Here is a 22,118-nt window from a genome sequence, read left to right on the forward strand (position 1 = left end):
TGTAGAGTGTAGGCCACATCCAAAGGGTACAGTTTAAGCAGCAGTATGGAACGTAGTACGAGTTCATTTTATTTTTCCTTTTGAAACAGAGAAAAGCACTATGTCAGATCGGAGTGATGACAGGCTCCGTTCACTCTCTCAGCCCAACAGCGCTTTGACTGGGACAGTGAAGGGAAGGCTGCTTCCATTATTGGGGGAAAGAGGTAATTAAGGAACATATCCCCCTTTCTCCATGGACAAGCAGAATGAGTCAGCCACGCCTTGGGCCTCAAGCTCCACCCCCTTAAAGGGCCAGCACTGCAAAACCAACAAAGTGGACCAAATACAATGACCCACTCCCCACAAGGAAGGCAGAAGGAAGTGCTACCGCACAACCTCTTCATCCTCTTCCTCACCAGTACAAAGAAGGAAATGGATGACGCCAGACCAGTGAGCCAAGTGCAGAGACAGACATCGCCCAACTCAGCCCAGCCAATTCTACTGGCAAGCACCAACAGTTCTTCGACCTTTTTAAAAAATTCATCACTCAACATTTCTCGGGACAAAGGATATAACCACAAGATCCATCAAACAACGCAGACCCAAGGAAACAGCCACCCGCAACATCAAGGCCGCATCACATTCGCCGACCACAGATAACTTCACTTCAGATCAGGACAGCGAACCCTACCTGGTGGACTATGCATCATCGCAGGAAAACCCACCCACTCCTACACCCCGGGAGATGCCAGGTACGGAACCCGCACCAGGGATGACCCAGCCAGACTCCCCTATGGAGGACCTCACCTATCCAAGATTCCTCCAGAAGATGGCCACCAAACTGGCACTCACCCCTATGCAAGAGACAAACACACCAGACGAAGCACCAGGCCTGCTAAAATGTCTAAATACACCCAAGGCATGTGGCTGACTTATCCTGCTGTTCACAGAGAACTCCCATTACAGGTAAGTAACTTCACTTTCTGTCAGACATGGAAGTAACACTGAAATCCATATACTGTTACATTTTCTCTCTAATGCAAAGCTCTCAGGCCCTCTCAGTGAACCGTGAGATCAGACTCATAAGTATTTTTCACACATTGAAAACAGGTGAAGGAGGACTGAGGTAGGGGGGACGGGACTTAAGCGGTATCTCTTTCCTTCATCCAGCTTTCTTTCTTCAGACCTGTCTCTACCTTGCTATGTCGGCCTCTGTGTCCACTTCTTGCTGTTTCACAATATTTTCCTTATCTATGACTCTTTCTTTCTAGCTGTCCCTTTTTTTTTCCCACTGTGTCCTTCAAGTGGATTCATAAGACAGTCACACCTCTCCAATCACCAAACATTGTTATTATCATCATTAATGTTGCAATTAAGCCAAAGAGGATTTGAACCCCAGGGGTTTTCTGGGGACTCCACCCTTGGGAGTGCCAGAGTTAATGTTGACACGTTGGCAAGTGACAGCCATGCTGCAGGACATTCTGGTTTATGACAAAATTTGTCAGCCCTGCACCTTCGCCAGGTGATGATCCACAAGGCATTCTGGGTATCAATGCTCAAAGACACCTGCGGCTGGCACGACCCCAGACACGCCCTGTCTACCTGCATCAACTCCTCCTCACTCACAGAAAGGCAGGACATGGGCCAGGATTTCAATATGCCAGCGGAACAACCAGTGACCATGAAACAGGAAGGCAGAAAAAGCAACAAGGCCCATTTAGCCCGGCTGATTTAATTTCTGGTGGAGTGCTACAAACGAACTGTAGTTTGCCTACCTCAGTTGTTTGTGTTTTTTTTTTAAATCTCCACCCTAATTGAATCTCGCCACCTCCCCTGAGCCTTCTGGAGAATTCTGATCTATGAGAAATCAATGTCTTTTATGCATGTTCTATGCCATTGAAATATCTGAATATCTCTGTCTTATTTCCCCCCTCTTCCCCTCTAGATATAATGCTCAGTAACTAGGTCCTTAACTCTCAGCTAATAGGGCTTTTGGCACTTTGTCTGGACCTGTTCCATTCTGTGTATATCCTTTTGGAGGATGGCCACATGAACTGGACACAATGCTTAAAAAAGTGGTCCTGAAATTACCCGGGGTCTGGATTTGATCATAGCTTGACTGAAGGGTCTTGATACTAGTGGAAATGCACATTGAGTGACCTCTCGGTGCCTAGCAGAAGATGGCTTCATTCGGTCTCCTTTGTTAGTTCATGACTGATCCAGGCTGCCCTCTCTCTGTCTCATTCAGGTTAACTCTTTGGATGACAATGGCGTAGTGGCTGGAAACTGGTCTGGAGAGTATAACGATGGCGTCAGCCCTACAGCCTGGGTGGGCAGCGTGGATATTCTCCTCCGGTACCACCAGACAGGGACTCCGGTCTTGTACGGGCAGTGCTGGGTCTTTTCTGGCGTCACCACCACAGGTAACGGAGGCAGGAGGTTACGTCCATGTTTCTTGCAGGGGGTTTCAAACACAAGAGAAGAAATAGTTATGCATAAAAGCAGTTAATTACAACAAGTTCCACCAGGAAACAAATAATCAAAAGTGCACCAGTGTAGCTAGACTTAACACAAATCTGTGTTTTGGTGAGTAAACGCTTGCTTCAGGAGTCCCAAGATAAGCAAGCATATGCTTAGCTAACGTTTGGAGAAACAGCGCCTTAATAAATCTACGCACTCTAGTGCAGTGGTTCCCAACCCTGTCCTGGAGGACCACCAGCCAGTCATGAATATGTGTAGAGCAGATTTGCATGCCTGTCGCCTCCATTATATGCACATCTCTCTCATGCATTCATTAGGGTTATCCCAAAAACCCGACGGCCAACTATCACTTCTGAGAACACCAGTAGCACAATATGGCTGTGTTTTCATATAATATGTTCATATAATGAGTCAAAATGTTGTGTGATCGTGGCACCGAGGTACCCCCCCCCCCCTTCAAACCCAGCATGCACCCACGGCTGCATTGTTTGTTCCCCTGACGAGCCAAAACATTGGTGAAACAAGGTTGCGTGTTAGGAAGATTGGAGAAGATGTGACAGCGTTGGAGCTCAAGTCGTCTTTTGTCAGCTAAGTCCTTGAACGTGCCTCCGGGTGACTTTGCCCTTTTCCAAACCTGAGTTGTTCTGTGAGGGAGGGGTTTTTTGCCAGTGAAAGTATCAAAAGCAGTTTTGATTTGTACCTTTTGGTTCTAGACTGCTACATTAGTCTTAGGCTTTGCTGGGTTTGAAGAGGGGGTACCTCGATGCCACGATCACACAACATTTTGACTCATTATGTGTTTTATCTAGGCCTACTCTGGCATCATGTTTTATCTGTCTTGATTGATTAGATTGTGAGCTCACTCGAGCCGGGACTGCCTCTTTCGTGACTCTGCACAGCACTTTGCATGTCTGGTAGCGCTCTAGAAATAATAGTAGTGGTATGCAGTAGCGTAGCGAGGGTGGGAGGCGCCCCCCCCCCCCCCATGCCACGCGCACTCCCCTTCTCGTTACCTGTTTGGCTTCCCCGGCACATGCAGCATCTCTAGCTGCCCACGCTGGCGTCGGCTCTCTTTCTGACGTCACCTCCTAGTCGCCGGACCCAGAAGTGACATCAGAGGGGAGTATCGAGGCCGGCACGAGGAGCAGGTTGGAGCTGGAGGGTTCAGTAGGGGTGAATTGAAGGCACACGGCGGGGGAGGAGTGGGAAGCAGCAGAGAGGCACCTGGATTGGTCTGCCCCACCCCCACTCCTTACTATGCCACTGGTAGTATGTTTACTCACTGAAACACAGATCTGTGCAAGTCTGGTTACACTTGTCCACCTTTTGTTATTTATTTCCTGATGGAACTTGTAGCAATAAACTGTTTTTATCCATCATGATTTCTTCTCTAGTTTTAGGAACCCTTTATTTATTTATTTCATGATCTTAGTCAGTGGTGTAGTAATGGGGGGGATGGACCAAGGTCAAGGGGCCAGGAAGTGACGTCAGAGGGAACTCCAAAGCTGGCGCGGGAGCATGCTGGAGAAAAGCCACTCGCACTGGTGGAGATTTAGAGGTACGAGGGGAAGGGAGAGAGCAAATGTGGAGTGAAGGGTGGGGAGGAGCAGGGGCATGGAGAGGAGGGTGCTGTTCTCTGGTGATAATACGCATCTTCTTGCTCTCTCTAACAGTACTTCGTTGCCTGGGAATCCCTTCACGGAGCATCACTAACTTTGCCTCGGCTCACGACACAGACGCCAGCCTCACGCTCGACGTGTACTTTGATGAAAACATGAACTCATTAGAGGAAATGAACACAGACTCTATCTGGTGAGCGAACGGGGGCAAAAGTGTGCAGAACGAACGCTGAGAGTGGAGAATGGCGAGTGCTGTCGGCACGCTCGCACGTGAACAGTGTAACAGGGCTCGCAGTGCGTGCTATAGTGATGTCAGAGTTTATTTGGATGAACACTAAAAGAAATTAAGTGACAGTATTTGAACATGTGAAATGGTTTAAGGAGGGAACGTTATCAATGGAGACTATGCTATTTTTCTGTTAACTACACTTATTAGCATAAAATGGGCCATTCTTAAAAAGCACATGTGTTAAAATAACCCATCTTGTTGGTATCTCACTTTGATAACTTCCAGTCTCTGGTAATCAGAGCTGGTATTGTGACATCATAATGCCTCATTCCAACCTCATCAGTGATGTCACAATGGCTTCATTCTCCTAGACTTAACTCACTTCTGATATTGTGATGTCATAATGTCTCATTCCACCAATAAGAGCCAGCCTCATCACAATAGCTTCATTGTCCTATACCGGACTCACTTTTATTACATAGAGCAGTGAAAAAGGAAATTATCATTGTGGGCGTGTTATTTTACTGTTAACTCCAGTGTAGCTGGTTTTAAGATGGGTTTGGACGATTTCCTGGAGGAAAAGTCCATAGTCTATTCTTGAGAAAGACATGGGGGAAGCCGTGGAATGTTGCACCTCCCTGGCTTTTGGCCAAGTACTAGGGACCTGAGAACAGGCTATCGGGCCATTGGTCTGACCCAGTAAGGCTAATCTTATGTTCTTATTAGTAAGTAGATTTCATGGCATAAAATTGGACCTGTGCTAAAACACAGCAAGTTAGCGGTAAAATAACTTAACTGTAGCCCATGTTGGTAAGTACACCCCTACGAATGCTGACGTCAGTATCTACACATGCGAACAGTCTGAGAGTGCTGACTGTCTGTATATATTGGGGTGGGGGATTAGTCTGAAGTTAGTGCAGTGGTCTGAGAACCTGGGGAGCCAGTTGTAGTTCCCACTTCAGCTCCTTGGGATTTAATCCTCCATTGTCCCAGACACAAAATAAGTATCTGTACATAATATGTAAACCGCTTTGACTGTAATCACAGACAGGCGGTATATGAAAGGTGCGTGATGACACTATCGGCAGCATAAGAACCTGTTCAATTCTTGCTGCAGGAATTACCACGTTTGGAACGATTGTTGGATGACCCGTCCTGACCTGCCCTCAGGCTACGATGGATGGCAAGCCCTGGACTCTACCCCTCAGGAAACCAGCAGTGGTGCGTACAGGAGGCATGGGAGTGGGGGGAGGGGTCTGATGATGCTGCTATGTTGTGACACAGGGAGAAGCTGAGCTCCCATAGGGGGACCTCGTGTCTGTTTTGTAGAGTTCCCTGACGCTCTCCCTTTCTTCTCAGGGCTCTTCCGCTGTGGTCCTGCTCCACTTACAGCCATTAAGAGTGGACATGTGTACATAAAACACGACACCCCCTTTTGCTTTGCTGAGGTAAGGTATTCATGTGAGGTTTCTATAATAGAACAGCATGTGTATGGAGGGAGGAAATGGGGAGGGGGGTTTCTAGGTGAGGGTTGCGTCTCATCGCTGGCATACTGTTCCGTACATGGCAAGACAGATAAGGAAGGGATGGAGTGGGCTTTGACGGTAACTCCAGTAGTTGGGAAGTAGCGCCATGGATGTGATCAGAGTCCTCAGGGCATTCGCCCTGCCCCCTAAAGGCCCTGAGGGCATTGCTCTTAATTTTATTGGTTGAGAAGGCAACAGGCAGATGCTACTCAGCCAATCAAATTCAGATTAGTACTTTCAGGGCCTTCAGGAAGTTTTGGAGAATCCCCAGCCCAAGAGCCCTGCTTTTTTTATTTATTTTTTTTTGGTTTACTTTTTGTTTGATGCAGTTTGACTGGTTCCGCAGGCTGCTTACTCAACAAATCAAACTAAATAAATAAAGCAGGGCACTGGAAGTAGGGCAGACCTTTACCGTCTTAGCCCTGCACAGAATCAAGTATGCCTATATTCTAACACCTTCATATTGTTTGCTATGAATACTTTTGCTGTTTACTTCTCCCTCCATATCCACGGGGGTTAGGGGCAGAACCAGCCCGTGAAAATTTAAAAAATCACAAATAATATTCGGGCCGGCTCTGACCCGTCCCCCACTTCCCCACGGCATCTCTTAAGCCTTACCTGGTGGTCTAGCGGGTTTTTGGGGCAGGAGAGATCTTCCTACGCCCCTGCCCCGTGCAGATCTCTCAAGACCACCAGGTAAGGCTTAAGGGGGGTTCTAAGAGGGCTTAAAATAGCCCAAAAAATGAAAATGGATCCAAAAAGAAAATTGCGAATAACCGACTCCGCGGATTCAGAGGGAGAAGTGTATATTTCGGTAGGGGAGGGTAAGAGATCTTAAAGTGGAACTGACTGTCAGCATGTAGACATCTGAACGGACTGTGATCCTGGGGAACTGGGCTCATATCCACTGCAGCTCCTTAACCCTCCAAGGCCCCAGGTACAAAAAAAACACAGATGGTGAGCGCACTATGTCTAGTAACGGTAAAGAAATGATTAGCAGTCAGTGGACCGACCCTGGCACTCGTCCTCCACCCCACCCCTTCCCTGCCCCCCTCACAACACGCATTCGCCCCTTCCCTTCCCTCGTACCTCTGTAATGTCCGCAGCGCGCGCAGCAAACCCAATCTGCTGCTCGCGCCAGTGTCGGTTCTTCCTCTGACGCGCATAGGACGTGACGTCGGAGGAAGAGCCGAACATTAAAGAGATATGTGGAAGGGACGTGGCAGGAAGGGCTCCGGGCGCCTCTCACCCTCTCTATGCCACTGATTAGCAGTGGGGAGTAAAATGTTGGATTGGATTTATTTCATCTGATACAAAGATTTATCACGTAGCAATCGACAATCAGTGGAAAGTTACATTTATTTAAACACATAGACGAGAAGGCTTCTGAAAGGCAGCCAAGGACAGGCTAAGTTATGATCCATAATGATGTTGAAATAAAATAGTCTTCAGCTCTTTCCGAAAGGCATAATATGAAAATCTATCATTAAACCCGGATAAGACCGTTGTTAGTAATATTACCAGATTTTTAAGAACGAATGTGACGATTGGGCAGACTGGATGGACCAGACAGATCTTTATCTGCCACCGTTTACTCTCTTCCTATGGCGTTTAACCCCCGTCCTGCTTCTCCAGGTGAACTGTGACAAGGTATACTGGCAAAGGCAACCAGGTGGGAACTTTAAGAAGGTCTTTGTGGAGGAAAAGGCTGTGGGTCACAGAATAAGCACCAAAGCTGTCGGGTCACATGCCCGCGAGGATATCACACACCTGTACAAGTACCCTGAAGGTAATCAACACATCCCACAGTCCCCTCAGATTATATATTTATATCAAAGTTTTTGTAAGCGCAGGATTTTGCATACACTGTACAATGTTAGTCATAGAGCAGAGCTTTACTACGAAATCAAATCTTTGAGAAAGAACTGCCATAGTAATACTTTCTGCGCTCTTTGCTCTGATAAGAAAGTAGAGTTGCTTGTTTATGAAACACTGCTTGGACATTTGCAGAATCCCTGAGGCTAATGTGAGCAAAAATTATTAATAGAAAGAGAGAGGATTAAGATTTGCCTTTAGAAACTTCGATATAGAGAATTAAGAAAGGACACGGCCTTTAGATGCAGAGTACAACGCCATCACATCTAAGTTCTGGTACCTGTGTGATGGTTTTGTCCTGAATGGTAATGGGAGGTTTTTAGTGGCATGAAAATGGCCTGATAGATGGCAATGAGATTAATGACAGATGACATGTTGATTGATAACTGCTTATTCAATTTTGATCTAAGAAAAGACGAGGGGCTGCAGGATTTCTTTGAGGCATGCCACGCGAGAGAGTGTCTCCCTGAAGCTTCTGTATTATTCAGTTCCGATCCTTTTGTGAATTTCTTTCTCTCTCCCTTTGCATTCTAATCTGCAAGGACTTAGGGGGCTGCTGTCTGGATTTGTGTGTCCTTTTTGACAACAGTTACACCTGTCACACATTCAAATTGCACCCCAGTGCAGACACACAACTGAGCTGTATAGGAAGCTTTCTGTATATGAGCCCATTATATGACCCCTGATGCAGGCCATGTCAGGTCCTTCAATAAACTCTTCTTTCTCTACTTAGATTAGAGAATGACACGGGGACACATTTTCCCGTCCCGTCCCCATGAGTTCTTTTCCTGTCCCTGCCCCATTCCTGCAAGCTCCGTCCTCATCTGCACAGGCCTCAAACACTTTAAAATCATAAGTGTTCGAGGCTTGTGTGGTTAAGGCAGAGCTTACAGGAATGGGGCAGGGATGAGGAAAAATTTGTCCCCGTGTCATTCTCGAACTCAGATCTCCAGCTCTTTTGTCCCTTCTCTTGCTGACGCTCCGCTCTGTTTGCTTGATCCCAGTCGTAAGCAGCTCCTTCTCTCTCTCGCTCTCTCTCTCAGGTTCAGAGGCAGAGAGGGAGGCGGTTCGGACAGCAGCACAGTACGGCAGCAAGCCCTCAAAGCACGCACCTAATGACGACGACGACTCGCAGGACGTGCAGGTGATAATCGAGGCCCAGGACGGGGTCATGATGGGTTGTGACATTAACATGCAGGTGACAGTGCAGAACCGGAGCAGCAGTCAGCGCTGCGTCAGCCTGGTCCTGCGGGTCGCGGTGATGTACTACACCGGAGTGTGCCGTGATGCCTTCAAGGAAGATACGTGCGAGCTGGTCCTGGCCGCTGGAGAAGGTAAGAGCAGTATCTCAAAAGTTTGAATAAGCAACATTGACTCCACTTCCATCACTGGCAAAGACGGGAACATGTGACAGAATACTTTGTAAGTTGGCTCTGGTTTACATGTGGCTGCACCATCTAGCCCCACCCCCAAACTTCTCGTTCAAAGTATCCTGCTCTCATTTGCTTAGGTCCGCAGAACAACTAGATCTGCAAATTTCGTCTTTGGAACCACCCATTGTCATGTAATCCGCCTTAAACCGCAAGGTAATGGCGGAATAGAAATCACTAATGTAATGTAAGAGAGCTGAGGCGAACATCATCCAGGGCTAGTACTTTCCACCGTATTGGGCTGAGGGAATCAGGCTTACACTTCTCCCTCTGTATCCAGGGGGGGTTAGGGGCAGAGCCGTCCCGCGAATATTAAAACCCCCCGAATAATATTCGGGCCGGCTCTGACACCTCCCCCCCCCGGTTCCCCCGGCATCCTTTAAGCCTTACCTGGTGGTCTAGCAGGTTTTTGGGGCAGGAGCGATCTTCCTACGCTCCTGTCCCATGCAGATCACTCATGGGAAATGGCTGCCCTGAGCTCCCATCATAGTCTCGAGAGACTACAGGAACTCACGGCAGCCATTTCCCATTACAGAGGAAACAGGCTTTTTCCCTATTTTATAGGGAAAAGTTTTGTTTCTTCTGCAAAGTATGGGGGGGGGTTTTCCCCCCCCCCCCGCACACATACTCCTCGGAGCACTTTCAAATTGAGTTTAAATCCGGCGGGCTAATGTCCTCCGCGTGATTGTCGGCCCGGCTTTGTCTGCGCGCAATTGTCTCGCGTGGTTTTGACGCGTCCTCGAGAGATACATAGTTAAAACCACTAGAGACAATCGCGCACAAACATAGCCGGGCCGACAATCGACACATTTCTGAGAAAAGGGGGCATAACTGAGGGGTACATTCGTCAACAAAATTTCAAGAGTTTGCTGAAACGGCACCTTTTTTTTGGGCAGATGAAATATAGGGTATGAGATGGAATGAATAAGGACGAGTAGAGATTGATGACAGTCAGATGCTGGTCATCGATGTATTTTATTGTCTGGTATTTTGTTTGTTTTGTTTTTTTATATGGAAGTTTATATTTTTGTATGTACACAGGGAGAAATTTTCCTCCGTCCCCGCGGGAACTCATTTTCCCATCCCGCCAAGTTCTCTTCCTGTCCCTGCCCCATCCCTGCGAGCTCCGTCCTCTGTACAAGCCTCAAACACTTTAAAACCATAAGGGTCTGAGGCTTATGCGGTTAAGGCAGAGCTTACAGGGACGGGGCAAGGACAGCGACAAAACTCATGGGGACGGGATGGAGAAATTGAGTTCCTGCGGAGACAAATGTGTCCCCATGTTATTCTCTAATTTTGTTGCTCCAGCTGCTCTTTCTCCAGAATTAGTCAGTTTTTCCTGCTCATTCTTGTGTGAGAAGCCTTTGATTTTTCTCTCTGCTCTTTGGGAAATGTGCAACTCTTCTGTCTTCCATTTTAATGTCTTTCTGAAGCTCTGCTGACTTATTTCCGTTCTAATTTCTGGTTCATTATCCTGTCTGCGGACTGAGGCGAGGGATTCACCGTCCAGCGTCTTTTCTTTTTCTAGGAGAGGATAGATTGGTAAGCAAGTGTTGCTATTCCGGGGCCTGGCATCCCATTTTCAGCGTTACCTGCTCTCGGCAGAGTTGTTGTGGGGTGGAGGCGTTGCCTAGTGGTTAGAGCTGCTGCCTCAGAGTTTGATCGTAGCCACACCGGGAAAGCGGTGCATCAAGTCCCATCTCCTGTACCCTCCGCTGCTGTTTTGAGTTTTGGCTGAGCGTGACTTTTGCAGGGGTTTTGTGTTGCATCGCAAAATAGAAACCTGGCAGCAGAAAGAGATTGCGTAACTGGCACAGGTGACACCATAATCTGAAAATGCTTTCTGTGATGTGTAGTAATGAGGTCCTAGGTCTACTGCACTGAGGAAGCGTCTGAAAATGCGGTGTTAGGTTATCTTGAAAGTTCGAAGGCGCGTTAGCCGATGAAGCACGTCCATAGAATAGAATGGATGCGTCAGCGTTTAGCACGTTGTAACTTCCTTATTAGCATAAAACTAAAACTGCATTTGGTTAAGCAAAATATAACTGCCAAAATTAAATAAAATGACAGGGTTTGTGTCGGGGACTGTCCTATTCTGTAGAATCTGGAGTTAATGATAGGTCCAGACATAAGAACATAAGCCGTGCCTCCGCTGGGTCAGACCAGGGGTCAATCACGCCCATCAGTCTGCTCACGAGGCGGCCCATCAGGTCCAGGACCTGTAAGTAATCTTCTATCTATACCCTTCTATCTCCTTTTCCTTCAGAAAATTGTCCAATCCCTTCTTGAACCCCAATACCGTACTCTGTTCTATCACGCCTTCTGGAAGCTCATTCCAGGTGTCCAACACTCTCTGGGTGAAGAAGAACTTCCTGACATTGGTTCTGAATCTGTCCCCTCTCAATTTTTCTAAATGCCCTCTCGTTCTTGTAGTTTTCGAAAGTTTGAAGAATCTGTCCCTCTCCACTTTCTCTATGCCCTTCGTGATCTTGTAAGTCTCTATCATGTCCCCTCTAAGTCTCCGCTTTTCCAGGGAAAAGAGCCCCAGTTTCTCTAATCTCTCAGCATATGAAAGGTTTTCCATATCTTTTATCACTTTGACCGGGTTTCGAAACGCTTGGAACGAATCACTATCGGGCAGAAGGACATCCACGCATGTGCGCGTCACGTCCACACATGCACAGACGCCCTCCTGCCTGACGAGAGCAGGCTGTGGGGGGAGGGACTGAGGCAGGGCTAGGGTACGATTGGGGGCAGGACTGGGGTGGAACTGGGCGGGCCTCGGGGCAGGTCTAGGGATCTGGATTTTCCAAACGGAAAATCTGGTAACCCTACCAATGCTTGTAGGAATTATATGAGTGTTGGGGCAGCGTTGGAGCATTTAGCACTCCAGGCTGCAGTAGAAACCTCTACCACGGCTTAATAAAAAGGGTGTGTGTGTTTGTCTTTCTCGGATTTGCAATAGGCCTCTTGAGGTAGGAAATAGAATGACTGGACCATCTGCATATAGCAGATCCTGGGTGTAGACTTTGAAGAAAATGGCAAACAAGATATTTCCCTGTGTTACTCATCACTCTGGGCTGTGTTGCATTGATTTAATGATATGACCAGAACCTGGGAACTGTCTTTCTTGTTATTCTCTCTCTACGCTGTAATTTCCATATTACTATTGTTATTACAGCTTCGCAAATGATCTATTTCCATTTTTAGCTTAACCTTAGGAACACATGCAAAATTGTCCTGCCAATAAAGTTAGTTGAATGTAACATCAAAGCTCTCTCTCCTATTCCAACGTACTGCAGTTTAAATTGAGGCCGGCCTGACACATAGAATCAAAGGCTTTTGTTAAGTCAACCCGTCTGGAAAGTGAAGATGTGGTCGGTGGTTTGGAAGAAAACCAGTCCGACCTCTGTGCTGGTCTTTATCGCTCGTGAGGAATTTTTAGTGTGAGCTTTTTCAAGACAAACTGAACAGTTTGCTAGTTCTCTAATTATTTGGGTTACTGGTAGCTCCCTGTTTATCAATAGGTGTAAGTGACCCTTCCGATCATGTCTTGAGGAAGTGGCCAGCCAGTAGAATCAAGTTACATAGCTTTGCTAGTGACCCCTGGATTAATACATAGCCTCGTGGCTAGCAGCCCGAGAATCTGGGGAACTGAATTCAATTCCCACTGCCGCTGCTTGTGACTCTGGGCAAGTCACGTAACCCTCCTTTGCCCCAGGTACCAAATAAGGGCCTGTATAGGAGTATAATATGTAATCACAGAAAGGCACTCTATCAAGCCCCATCCCTATGCTCTTCTGGATTCAATATCTGGAGACATTCCTTGATTTCCCGTATTGTTATAGGAATGTTTAATGGTGTATGATCATCTTTGAACACCGTGTTAAGTGGGTCCAGCCTTTACCATTAAACAACTGGGTTTTATAGACATGGCCTTGCATTTCAGTCCCTACTTACGTAACTGTCGGCCAGTGATTCTCTCTGCGCAGGGCCTGGGCTGGCTTAACTAGCCACACAAAGTATCCTTGTTACATGCAACGCAAAGTTTCGAAGCGTGATGTCTAATTACGCGTTGTTACAGGATTGTTGTGGGATGATCATTACTACTGCTATTATTTCTAAAGCACTACCAGTGCTGTACATTAAACACGCATGAGACGGTCCCTTCTCAAAAGAGCTTACAATCTAATTATGACAGACATAGAGGATAAAGGTGAATTTATACATGATACTTAGGGGAGAAGGGACTAAGGCCTAGATTCACTAAGCAAACCGATCGTATGCCAATCGGTTTGCAACCCCGACCCGATTCACTAACCTTCTTGCCAATCCTGTCCGCACCCGATCCGATCCGCGCATGGAAATTAGGGAAAGGGCATGCAAATCTAGCAAGGCAGCGATTCAGGCACACCGACTGGGCTGGCCGATCTGAAGCCATACGACTGGCGAGAACCAGTCGCTCCCTCCTTTCCTGCTCTCTCCCACGCTGAAATACCAGCCCTGCAGCCCTAAAACTCCCTGCTTGCAGCTGACCATAGGAGACGAGAAACTCCACTTGCATTTTTTAAGCAAGAGCGCGCTTTAAAAAAACTCTACTCTCTGCCTTGCCGTTGTTACAAGCTCAGTCTCGTACTTGTGAGTGAAACTTTCATTCTCAGTTCGGCAGCGCGCATCAGGATAAGCAGCCTGCGACCTGGTGTTCTGGGAAAGGGAAAAGATAAGTTGTTCTTCCTGGAAACAAAAATGTACTTCACAAATTAAAATGCATGGATTCAACTGCCTTTCTTTGCCTTGCTTGCCTGCCGCCCTGTCTGCCTCCTGTGTGGGGAAAAATGCTGCCCCGATTCTCTTATTCTTTGCCGCCCTTCCCCGCAGTGCAGCCCCGCTTTCAAACCACAGGCCCACACTGTGGGGAAGGGCAGCAGAGAGCAGGAGAGTCGGGGTGGGTTTCGTGTTCAGTTCCATAGTCTGGCAGTTCTGCTTCTAGAGGCTGCAGCCAGTCCGCCTTTGCCTTGCTTGCCTGCCATTACTTCCCCAACACTTCCCCCTTCTCCCGCTGGTGCAGGAGAGCGGCTCATGCGGCATTGCACATACAGCCATCAATGATGGTCTGCGCATGCATCGCGATCGGTCTTCAGCAATCCATGGGATTGCTTGTGAGCATGTTTACGATTAGGTGGTTTGCATGGGGAGCCTTTAGTGAATGGGTCTCCCAGCAAGACTCGGAAACAGAGTGGAACAGGATCGGACTGATAAGAGGGTTTAGTGAATCTAGCCCTAAGAGGTGAGGGGGGATAGAGTAGTATGATCATGGTTGTTTAGTTAAAATATATGTATTAACTTACAAAGTACAGTACTCCCCCGAAATTCACGGGGGTTACGTTCCAGGAACCCCCGCTAATTTCAAAAAACCGTGAATATGGTTTTTAGATAGGGGAGACAGGAGAGGGCAGCTGGAGAGGCAGGAGAGGGCAGCCGGAGCGCCGGCGAGTGAAGGAAATCACTCACTGTATGCTCCAACCGCCTCTTCCTGTACTAAAGTCGGGCCTCACCAATCAGGAGCTGCTTTGACACGCAGGAAGAGGCGGTCGGAGCATACAGCGAGTAATTTCCTTCACTCGCCAGCGCTCCGTCTGCCCTACCCTGCCCGGTCATTCGCAGTCGTAAAATACTGCGAATGACTGGGACTGCAAAGCGCCGACCGTGAATTTGCAGGGGAGCACTGTATGAAGCTGTAAATTTCCCCTATTCCTAGGGAGAATGCTCATTCCTTACGCTCCATCAAGAACATAACGATCTGATGACAAAAAACTCCTGTCCGTCCCATCCTTAAGATGGACAGATACTATTTTTTTCACTTGTAGCCCCACAAACTCGGAATTCACTGCCAAAACATTTGAGGGAAGAGAAGTCATTAGATAAATTCAAAGGTCTATTAAAAAGCTTTCTTTGTAAAGACGCTTTCGACAGTTAAGATTTCTAAGAGGCTTTGATTATTCTCTTTTTCCCTGTCCTTATGTTTTATCCTTTAATTGTTTTCTTTCCTATCACAGTTGTAGTTCTCACACCATCCCTTTCGTGTCTAATAAACCATGTTTGTCCATGTTAACGTTCTGAATTGTCTTGTCTGTCTTCCCCAGATTTTATTGTACATCGCTTTGAATTTTTGAAATTGCGATTTTATCAAAATATTTATTAAACTTTCATGATCAAAATCTCAAGGGAGGAGGCAAAAGAACATAGGGGTAGGGTTACCAGATTTTACGGAACTAAAATCCTTCGCTCTGCCCCAGTATGGCAATTCTTATGCTCTTATGTTTATCTTTTGCAGCAAAGAACGTTGGGACACTCGTGAAGTACTCAGAATACCGGAATCACCTGGTAGACCAGGGGGCCATGATGCTCACAGTTTCAGGACAGGTGAAGGAGACAGGACAGACCCTGGCTAAGCAGTGCTCCTTCCGACTCCGCACGCCAAACCTCACCATCAGGGTAAGGGCCTCACTTCTACTGTACAGCAATCTGTGCAGGAGTTTTCCTCTCTACAACTTCTCTGTCATGCCAGGATCCCCAGTCAATGAAGGTTTGTCCAGCTCTCTACAGTATGAAGTCACTAAAAAGCATTTTTAAAACAAATGAGGAGAAAATACTTTCCCTCAACATATTTTAAAAGATATGGACAAATTCCTGGAGACAGAGTCCTTAACCATTGGAGTTAGGATCTGGGTTACGAAAGGGTAAGACTGAGTCAGAAACCTAAAAATATGATGACAGATAAAGGCCAAATGGCCCATCCAGTGGGCCCATCCTCAGCATCCACTGTCTCCTCCTCTCCCTAAGAGATCCCACGTGCCTGTCCCATGCTTTCTTGAACTCAGATACAGTCTCTGTGTACCGGGAGACTATTCCATGCATCTGCCACCCTTTCTGTGAAAAAGTATTTCCTTAGATTACTCCGGAGCTTATCACCTCTTTAACTTCATCCTATGCTGTCTTATTCCGGAGCTTCCTTTCAAATGAAAGAGACTCGACTCATGCGCATTTACATTGCGTAGGTATTTAAATGTCTTTATCATATCTCCCCTCTCCCACCATTCCTCCAAAGTATACAGATTGTCTGTCCCCCATATGCCTTATCACGAAGACCACCCACCATTTTCGTAGCCTTCCTCTGGACCGACTCCATCCTTTGTATATCTTTTTGAAGGTGCACAATATTCTACATGAGATTGGCCATGCCTCTCCATGCACCCTAGCATCCTTCTAGAGTTAGGCTTAGTAAGGTGAAGACGGGTTCTGTCCAGGGCTGGAGGTTTACAGGTTCCTTGCAGACTTGTAAAGGTACTTCTGTCTCTCTTTGCAGATCATCGGAGAACCTGTGGTTGGGAACCAGATAACAGCTGAAATCAGCTTCACTAACCCACTGCAGGTCATACTCTGTAACGTGGCCTTCCACGTAGAGGGACCTGGACTCCAGAGACCCAAAGTGGTCAGAGTTGGGTATGTTTCTAGCCACTATTGCTCTACTGTGGTTTTTCACTGCTGTCTTCTTGTACCTTACTCCAATCTGCTCTCCTTTCCACATACACAGCTCCTGTCTCTCTGATTGCATTTTTTTTTTCTTCTCTCTCCTGTCAGCAGCCTCTCTTGTATTTTATTTTTAATATTTTCTCTTCTCTGTTCCTCCCCCCCAACCCACTTTACAGGGATATCGGTCCCCAAAAATCATGCACCATCAGGGAGAGTTTCACCCCCAGGAGACCGGGCCTTCGGCAGTTCATCGCTTGTCTGGAAAGTGACAAACTCAACCAGGTCCACGGGTCCATCGAGGTCACCGTGAGGGAAGCCTGAGCCAGTGGCCACCTTGAACACTAAGATGGGGGAGGGAGGTGCACCACTGGCAGCTGCGACATGGTAATTTGGGGGTAGGAAGGATCGAATGATCTCATTATTTATGTATTCTTCAGTATTATGATGTGCCCTGTGGATAGTGCCATGATCCAAAGCTAACTTTCCAATCGACTGTCATCAGACCGTCCTTTTGGTGATACCCTAACAGGTGCTGTGATAACAGAGAGCGATAACAGCCGTGGCCCATGACAAAGGAAGAGGAGCCATGTGTTCGGGTTCTGCTGGGAATTCATTTTTTTGTGACCAGGCATTACCTCAAGTGACTGGATGCTTTTTCACTGTATAAGACGCACCTCCTCTCACACCTAAGTACTGTGAAACTTACATTTAGGTGGGGAAGGTAGTTATTATGTATTTATATTTTTGGTTTGTTTGTTAATATATGACTATATCATCTTCATCTCTGTGACTGCAATGCACTATCCATTCCCCCATTCCTAGGGTTACCAGATTTTCCTTTTGGCAAATCCGGACCCCTTAGACCTGCCCCCAGGCCAGCCCAACCCCACCCTTCTCCGCCCCAATCCTGCCCCCTGCTCTGGTCGCCATTTTGAGGGAGGCTTTGCAAAACCCGGACTAAGTGCCGGGTTTTGAAAAGCCGTCCGGACCACCGGACATGTCCTGAAAAGAAGGACATGTTTGGGGAAATCTGGACGTCTAGTAACCCTAGCCATTCTTGTCCCCCTTCCACAGGGTAAGCAGAGGGTTCCAGGTCACTAGGGTCAGGCAGAGCCAGTCCCCACTGGTCGATCCAGATTTACAGATGAAGTAGTAGGAGAGCTTCAAGACAGTCTCAGTTAATCAAATGGTTGATTGCAACTCTTAACACCATAGGTAGAAGAGCCAGAAAAGGAAGTAAATAATACATAGTAATCAGAGTTTATAAACCACTATTCAAGAAAATTCATACTACAGCAGCAGAGGCACACCCTGGCATTAACCCCCAACAATTTACAATTAAGAAACAAAATAAAAATACAACCCAACAACCTGAAACCCAGCAGGCTCGGCTTTTATCCTTTTTCTAAATGTAGCCAATTTAAGCTTCCGACGTAGCTCTCGAGGAAGCTGATTCCATAGTGGGAGCTGGTTGGGGGGGTTCAAAAACCACGGACACTGAGCAGAGTTTTTATGCAAGCTGATAAACTACAGCAAACCTCAAAGAGTTTTAGAATTTATCACCTCATGAATATTCAGTTATGATGTCTGATTTCTCTGTTTGGCCATCTGACTGATCCTTCCCTGGTCCTCAAAGGGACTGGTGGGTATAGCCCATGTCCAGACACCTTTGACCCGAGACCCCTCTGGGGAATCTTTTTCTCTCCCTGCTGGCCCTTGACTTTAGGGGTGCATTCTAATCACATAAGACACCAGAAGGAAGGGGGTCTGTGTAGTGATTGGCTGGATGTCCAGTGATGACTTTGCTACTTTTGTAAAATAAATATATATTTTTTCAACTCTTCTATGTTTAGTTTGCTAATGGTTATAATTTAAGGAATAATTATAATGACTGTATTTATAGAGATTTTTGCACTCACTGATGTGACAGGTGCAGAAATCATATCAGCTGCATTCTCAATGTAAGGGACTTCTCCGTTTGCTCTGGGAAATGCAGCGAATATTCTCTTGGTTCTTCTAGAAAATAAATATTTTTTAATAGTTGTTGTTGAGATGTCTTCTTTCTCATTTGCATGGGCGCAGATACAGGTCATGTAAGAAACACAGATGTTAAGTGATGTTCTTTCAAACATAACATAAAATTTGTATACTGCTATACACCAAACAGTTTGATAGAGTTAACAATTGTAAATGTATAAGGACTCCCTAGGAAGGGAGAGAGAGTCTCTATAACAGGGGTAGGTAACTCCGGTCCTCGAGAGCCGTATTCCAGTCGGGTTTTCAGGATTTCCCTAATGAATATGCATTGAAAGCAGTGCATGCAAATAGATCTCATGCATATTCATCGGGGAAATCCTGAAAACCCAACTGGAATACAGCTCTCGAGGACCGGAGTTCCCTACCCCTGCTCTATAAGATGATTTCTAAAGGGGGAATAACAGCTGGATGTGATGACTAGGATTGCCATCTTGCCCAGGGAACAAACCTATAACAGAGTTTCCAAGATATCCATTTCCAGGAGGGACATTTTGGGCCTGGCCTGCATTTCTGACCCTCTAGGTCCTAGGACCTGCAGTACTGATTTAGGATCAGGGGCTACAAGTCCCACAATGCCTTGGGACATAAGTTCAAAACCAGGACTTGTCAACAAGTCTTCCTGGAATTGGGTAACTTTACAACTCTGTTGTAAGGGCAGGAAGCAGGAAATGCATTTCTTCGCCTTTAATTCCAGCTCCTCTACTTCAAATCTCTCATCTGTTCAGGACCTGGGACTGAGACTCCAGCTAATGAGTTTGAAAACAAACTTGAAGTGAGTTCAGGAACTGAATAGAGATCAGGAAAGAATAGAGAGACTTGGGGGTACAGTATAAACTCAGGGGATTAGGACACTTTATTAGGTTTACCCTTTGGCTCCAGAAAAAGGAGGACAGATAGAGTCATCTTGGTTTTACTTCCATAAGTAAAACCCGGAACCCTTAATCTGGCCTCCTTTCTCTGGAGCCATATGGTAATCCTACACTTTATTATTCACACCCTCTACTCCAGTGGTTCCCAACCCTGTCCTGGAGGAACACCAGGCCAATTGGGTTTTCAGGCTAGCCCTAATGAATATGCATGAAGCAAATTTGCATGCCTATCACTTCCATCATATGCAAATCTCTCTCATGCATATTCATTAGGGCTAGCCTGAAAACCCGATTGGCCTGGTGTTCCTCCAGGACAGGGTTGGGAATCACTGCTCTACTCTATTGCATTTTCCCTGCTCCAGCTATACTTCTGGTTCTGGTAAAGGTTCTCTAGTTTTAAAATTGCTTGTATATTCTTTCCAAAAATACAAGATGTATTTGTATTTTATACTGTTTCTTGAAATTATTTATAGTTAGATGACACAGGTTTGTTTAACTTTTCCCGTCTTTCTCGAATATGAAAAAGAGGATCAATAGAACACAACTGCCTTGGCATTGTAAATTTCAGATCCCTCTAGCCTTAGGCTATGTCAAATAAGAATACAGCACGGATGGCTGGAGGAAGAACTAAGTGATGAAACAGACACCCAACTGGAGAATACATATCAAACAGCTGAACAGAGAAATGGGGTGGGGGGATGCAATAATAAGCGACAACCGCCCTTAATCCAAGGGCATAGAAAAGTAGTGTTTTTGTGATTAGAAATTTTTTTTTAAATGCTTTGGTTACAGGACACACAGATAAGTCAATTTCTCTCAGGAGCAGTGTCTCCAAATGGGTCACTTTTGCATAGGATATGCACTCCAGTATCGTTGCTTGTGTGCTCTTTTGCAGAAGGCTACACATTGTCAACAGCAATGAAAAAATCAGAAATTGTGGGGGTTTGCCTGTCCATAAAATGGTAAATCTCATTTTAGGTAACTGCATATCCCTGGCTTTGCACGGACCATGGGGGCAGGACTGGGGCGTAACTGGCCAGGGATGGATGGAACTGAGGGGAACTTTGGCATGATTGGTCTGGAAAAGCATGGGAGGGGGGACTCACAACCCTAAGAGAATTCTCGAGAATGAAGAGATTATGATCACCTGGGTCATCCCCATTCTGACCAGTAAAAAGCTGGATGCAAAGAAACTGGACACAGTGGTGAAAGAGAAAAACTCCAGATGGGCATTGATCAGCAAAGTGTCTGCTCTTAGCAATAACTCTATAAGCTGCAGGAAAAGAAAGAAGATCCTCAAGTACCAAGAGATACGGTCAGAGTAGTTGCCAGATTTTACTCTAGTAAAATCCGGACCCCTAGACCCCCCCCCCCCCACCCCATTACTAGAGTAAAATCTGGCAACTACTCTGACTGTATCTCTTGGTACTTGAGGATCTTCTTTCTTTTTCTGCAGCTTATAGAGTTATCGCTAAGGGCAGACACTTTACTGATTAATGCCCATCTGGAGTTTTTCTCTTTCACCACTGTGTCCAGTTTCTTTGCATCCAGCTTTTTACTGGTCAGAATGGGGATGACCCAGGTGATCATAATCTCTTTATTCTCGAGAATTCTCTTAGGGTTGTGAGTCCCCCACCCCTTGCTTTTCCAGACCAATCATGCCAAAGTTCCCAGTGAATGTGAAATGTTATTTCATTGCATCTTTCTAATTGAAAATTACTACCCTCAGCACTTTGCAGCCGTCTATGAATAAGGTAACTGTTCCTAGCAGTTACATTTCTATTTTTCCATTTTCCCACTCCTGTATTTGCTGCGATCTGTATCTCCCGTAATCCACTGTCCTGGGTTGCAACTTTCCAATTTCTTATCCTTTGGTTTAAATTCCCCTTTCCTTAAATGTGTCCAGTTTTGATTGATTTACATTTCCCACTCTTGTTTCCACATTAACCTGTTGTTGTTGTTTTTTCAATGCTGGTGGGGGTGATGTTGAAACTCTGCTCAAGTAGGAAAATGGTTCAGCCTTTATGCTAGACACTTGCCACAGGAGGGCAGCACTGAGCATCTCTGCAGTACTTATTCCTGTAGCAATGGTGCCCTCCGGTGGCCAATGGCTGGAATAGCATCTGCAAACTACCTATAGAGTGAAGCAACAGATATTGAACAGAAGTGAATGACTGAATCCCTTTTTATTTGCCCTTTTAAATTGATCTCCATCAGTTTGTTATTGAGATAAACTGCCTTGTGTTCCATAGTTAGGGAAGAGGGCATTCTTTAAATATAATGTGACAGAGTATGAACCTAATCCATCGGGAGTGATGTTGAAACTGTGGTCAGGAGGAACCTGAAGTATAGCTATGCGACGCTGGGTTCTTCTGTGTTCGGATTAGTCACTTAGCCAGTGAAGGAGTGTCCGACTCCCTTATCTTCAGCCCCTCTCTTGAGAAATGGCAGTTCGCTACCCTTAACTTCCGCCCCTCTCTTGTTTGCCGGCGTTCTAAAGCCACGCACAACTTCCGCCCCTCTCTTGAGAAATGGCAGTC

The 22,118-nt window shown here is 46.3% G+C and overlaps 1 protein-coding gene across 1 annotated transcript in view; it reads left to right on the plus strand.

Annotated features, from left to right (window-relative positions):
• The window catches only part of TGM1 (transglutaminase 1), a 35,582-nt gene extending 16,867 nt beyond the window's left edge, over positions 1 to 18,715 (plus strand). The window contains exons 7-15 of the mRNA XM_033925677.1: positions 2,228 to 2,402; positions 4,134 to 4,272; positions 5,426 to 5,529; positions 5,668 to 5,756; positions 7,470 to 7,623; positions 8,753 to 9,043; positions 15,474 to 15,634; positions 16,506 to 16,642; positions 16,849 to 18,715. Of these exons, the coding sequence (XP_033781568.1) occupies positions 2,228 to 2,402; positions 4,134 to 4,272; positions 5,426 to 5,529; positions 5,668 to 5,756; positions 7,470 to 7,623; positions 8,753 to 9,043; positions 15,474 to 15,634; positions 16,506 to 16,642; positions 16,849 to 16,993 (1,395 nt within the window). The 3' untranslated portion in view covers positions 16,994 to 18,715. The remainder of the gene's footprint in view (positions 1 to 2,227; positions 2,403 to 4,133; positions 4,273 to 5,425; positions 5,530 to 5,667; positions 5,757 to 7,469; positions 7,624 to 8,752; positions 9,044 to 15,473; positions 15,635 to 16,505; positions 16,643 to 16,848) is intronic.
• Positions 18,716 to 22,118: the final 3,403 nt, after the last annotated feature.

Source organism: Geotrypetes seraphini, chromosome 16 (genome assembly GCF_902459505.1).
Source record: "Geotrypetes seraphini chromosome 16, aGeoSer1.1, whole genome shotgun sequence".
Classification (NCBI taxonomy): Eukaryota; Metazoa; Chordata; class Amphibia; order Gymnophiona; family Dermophiidae; genus Geotrypetes; species Geotrypetes seraphini.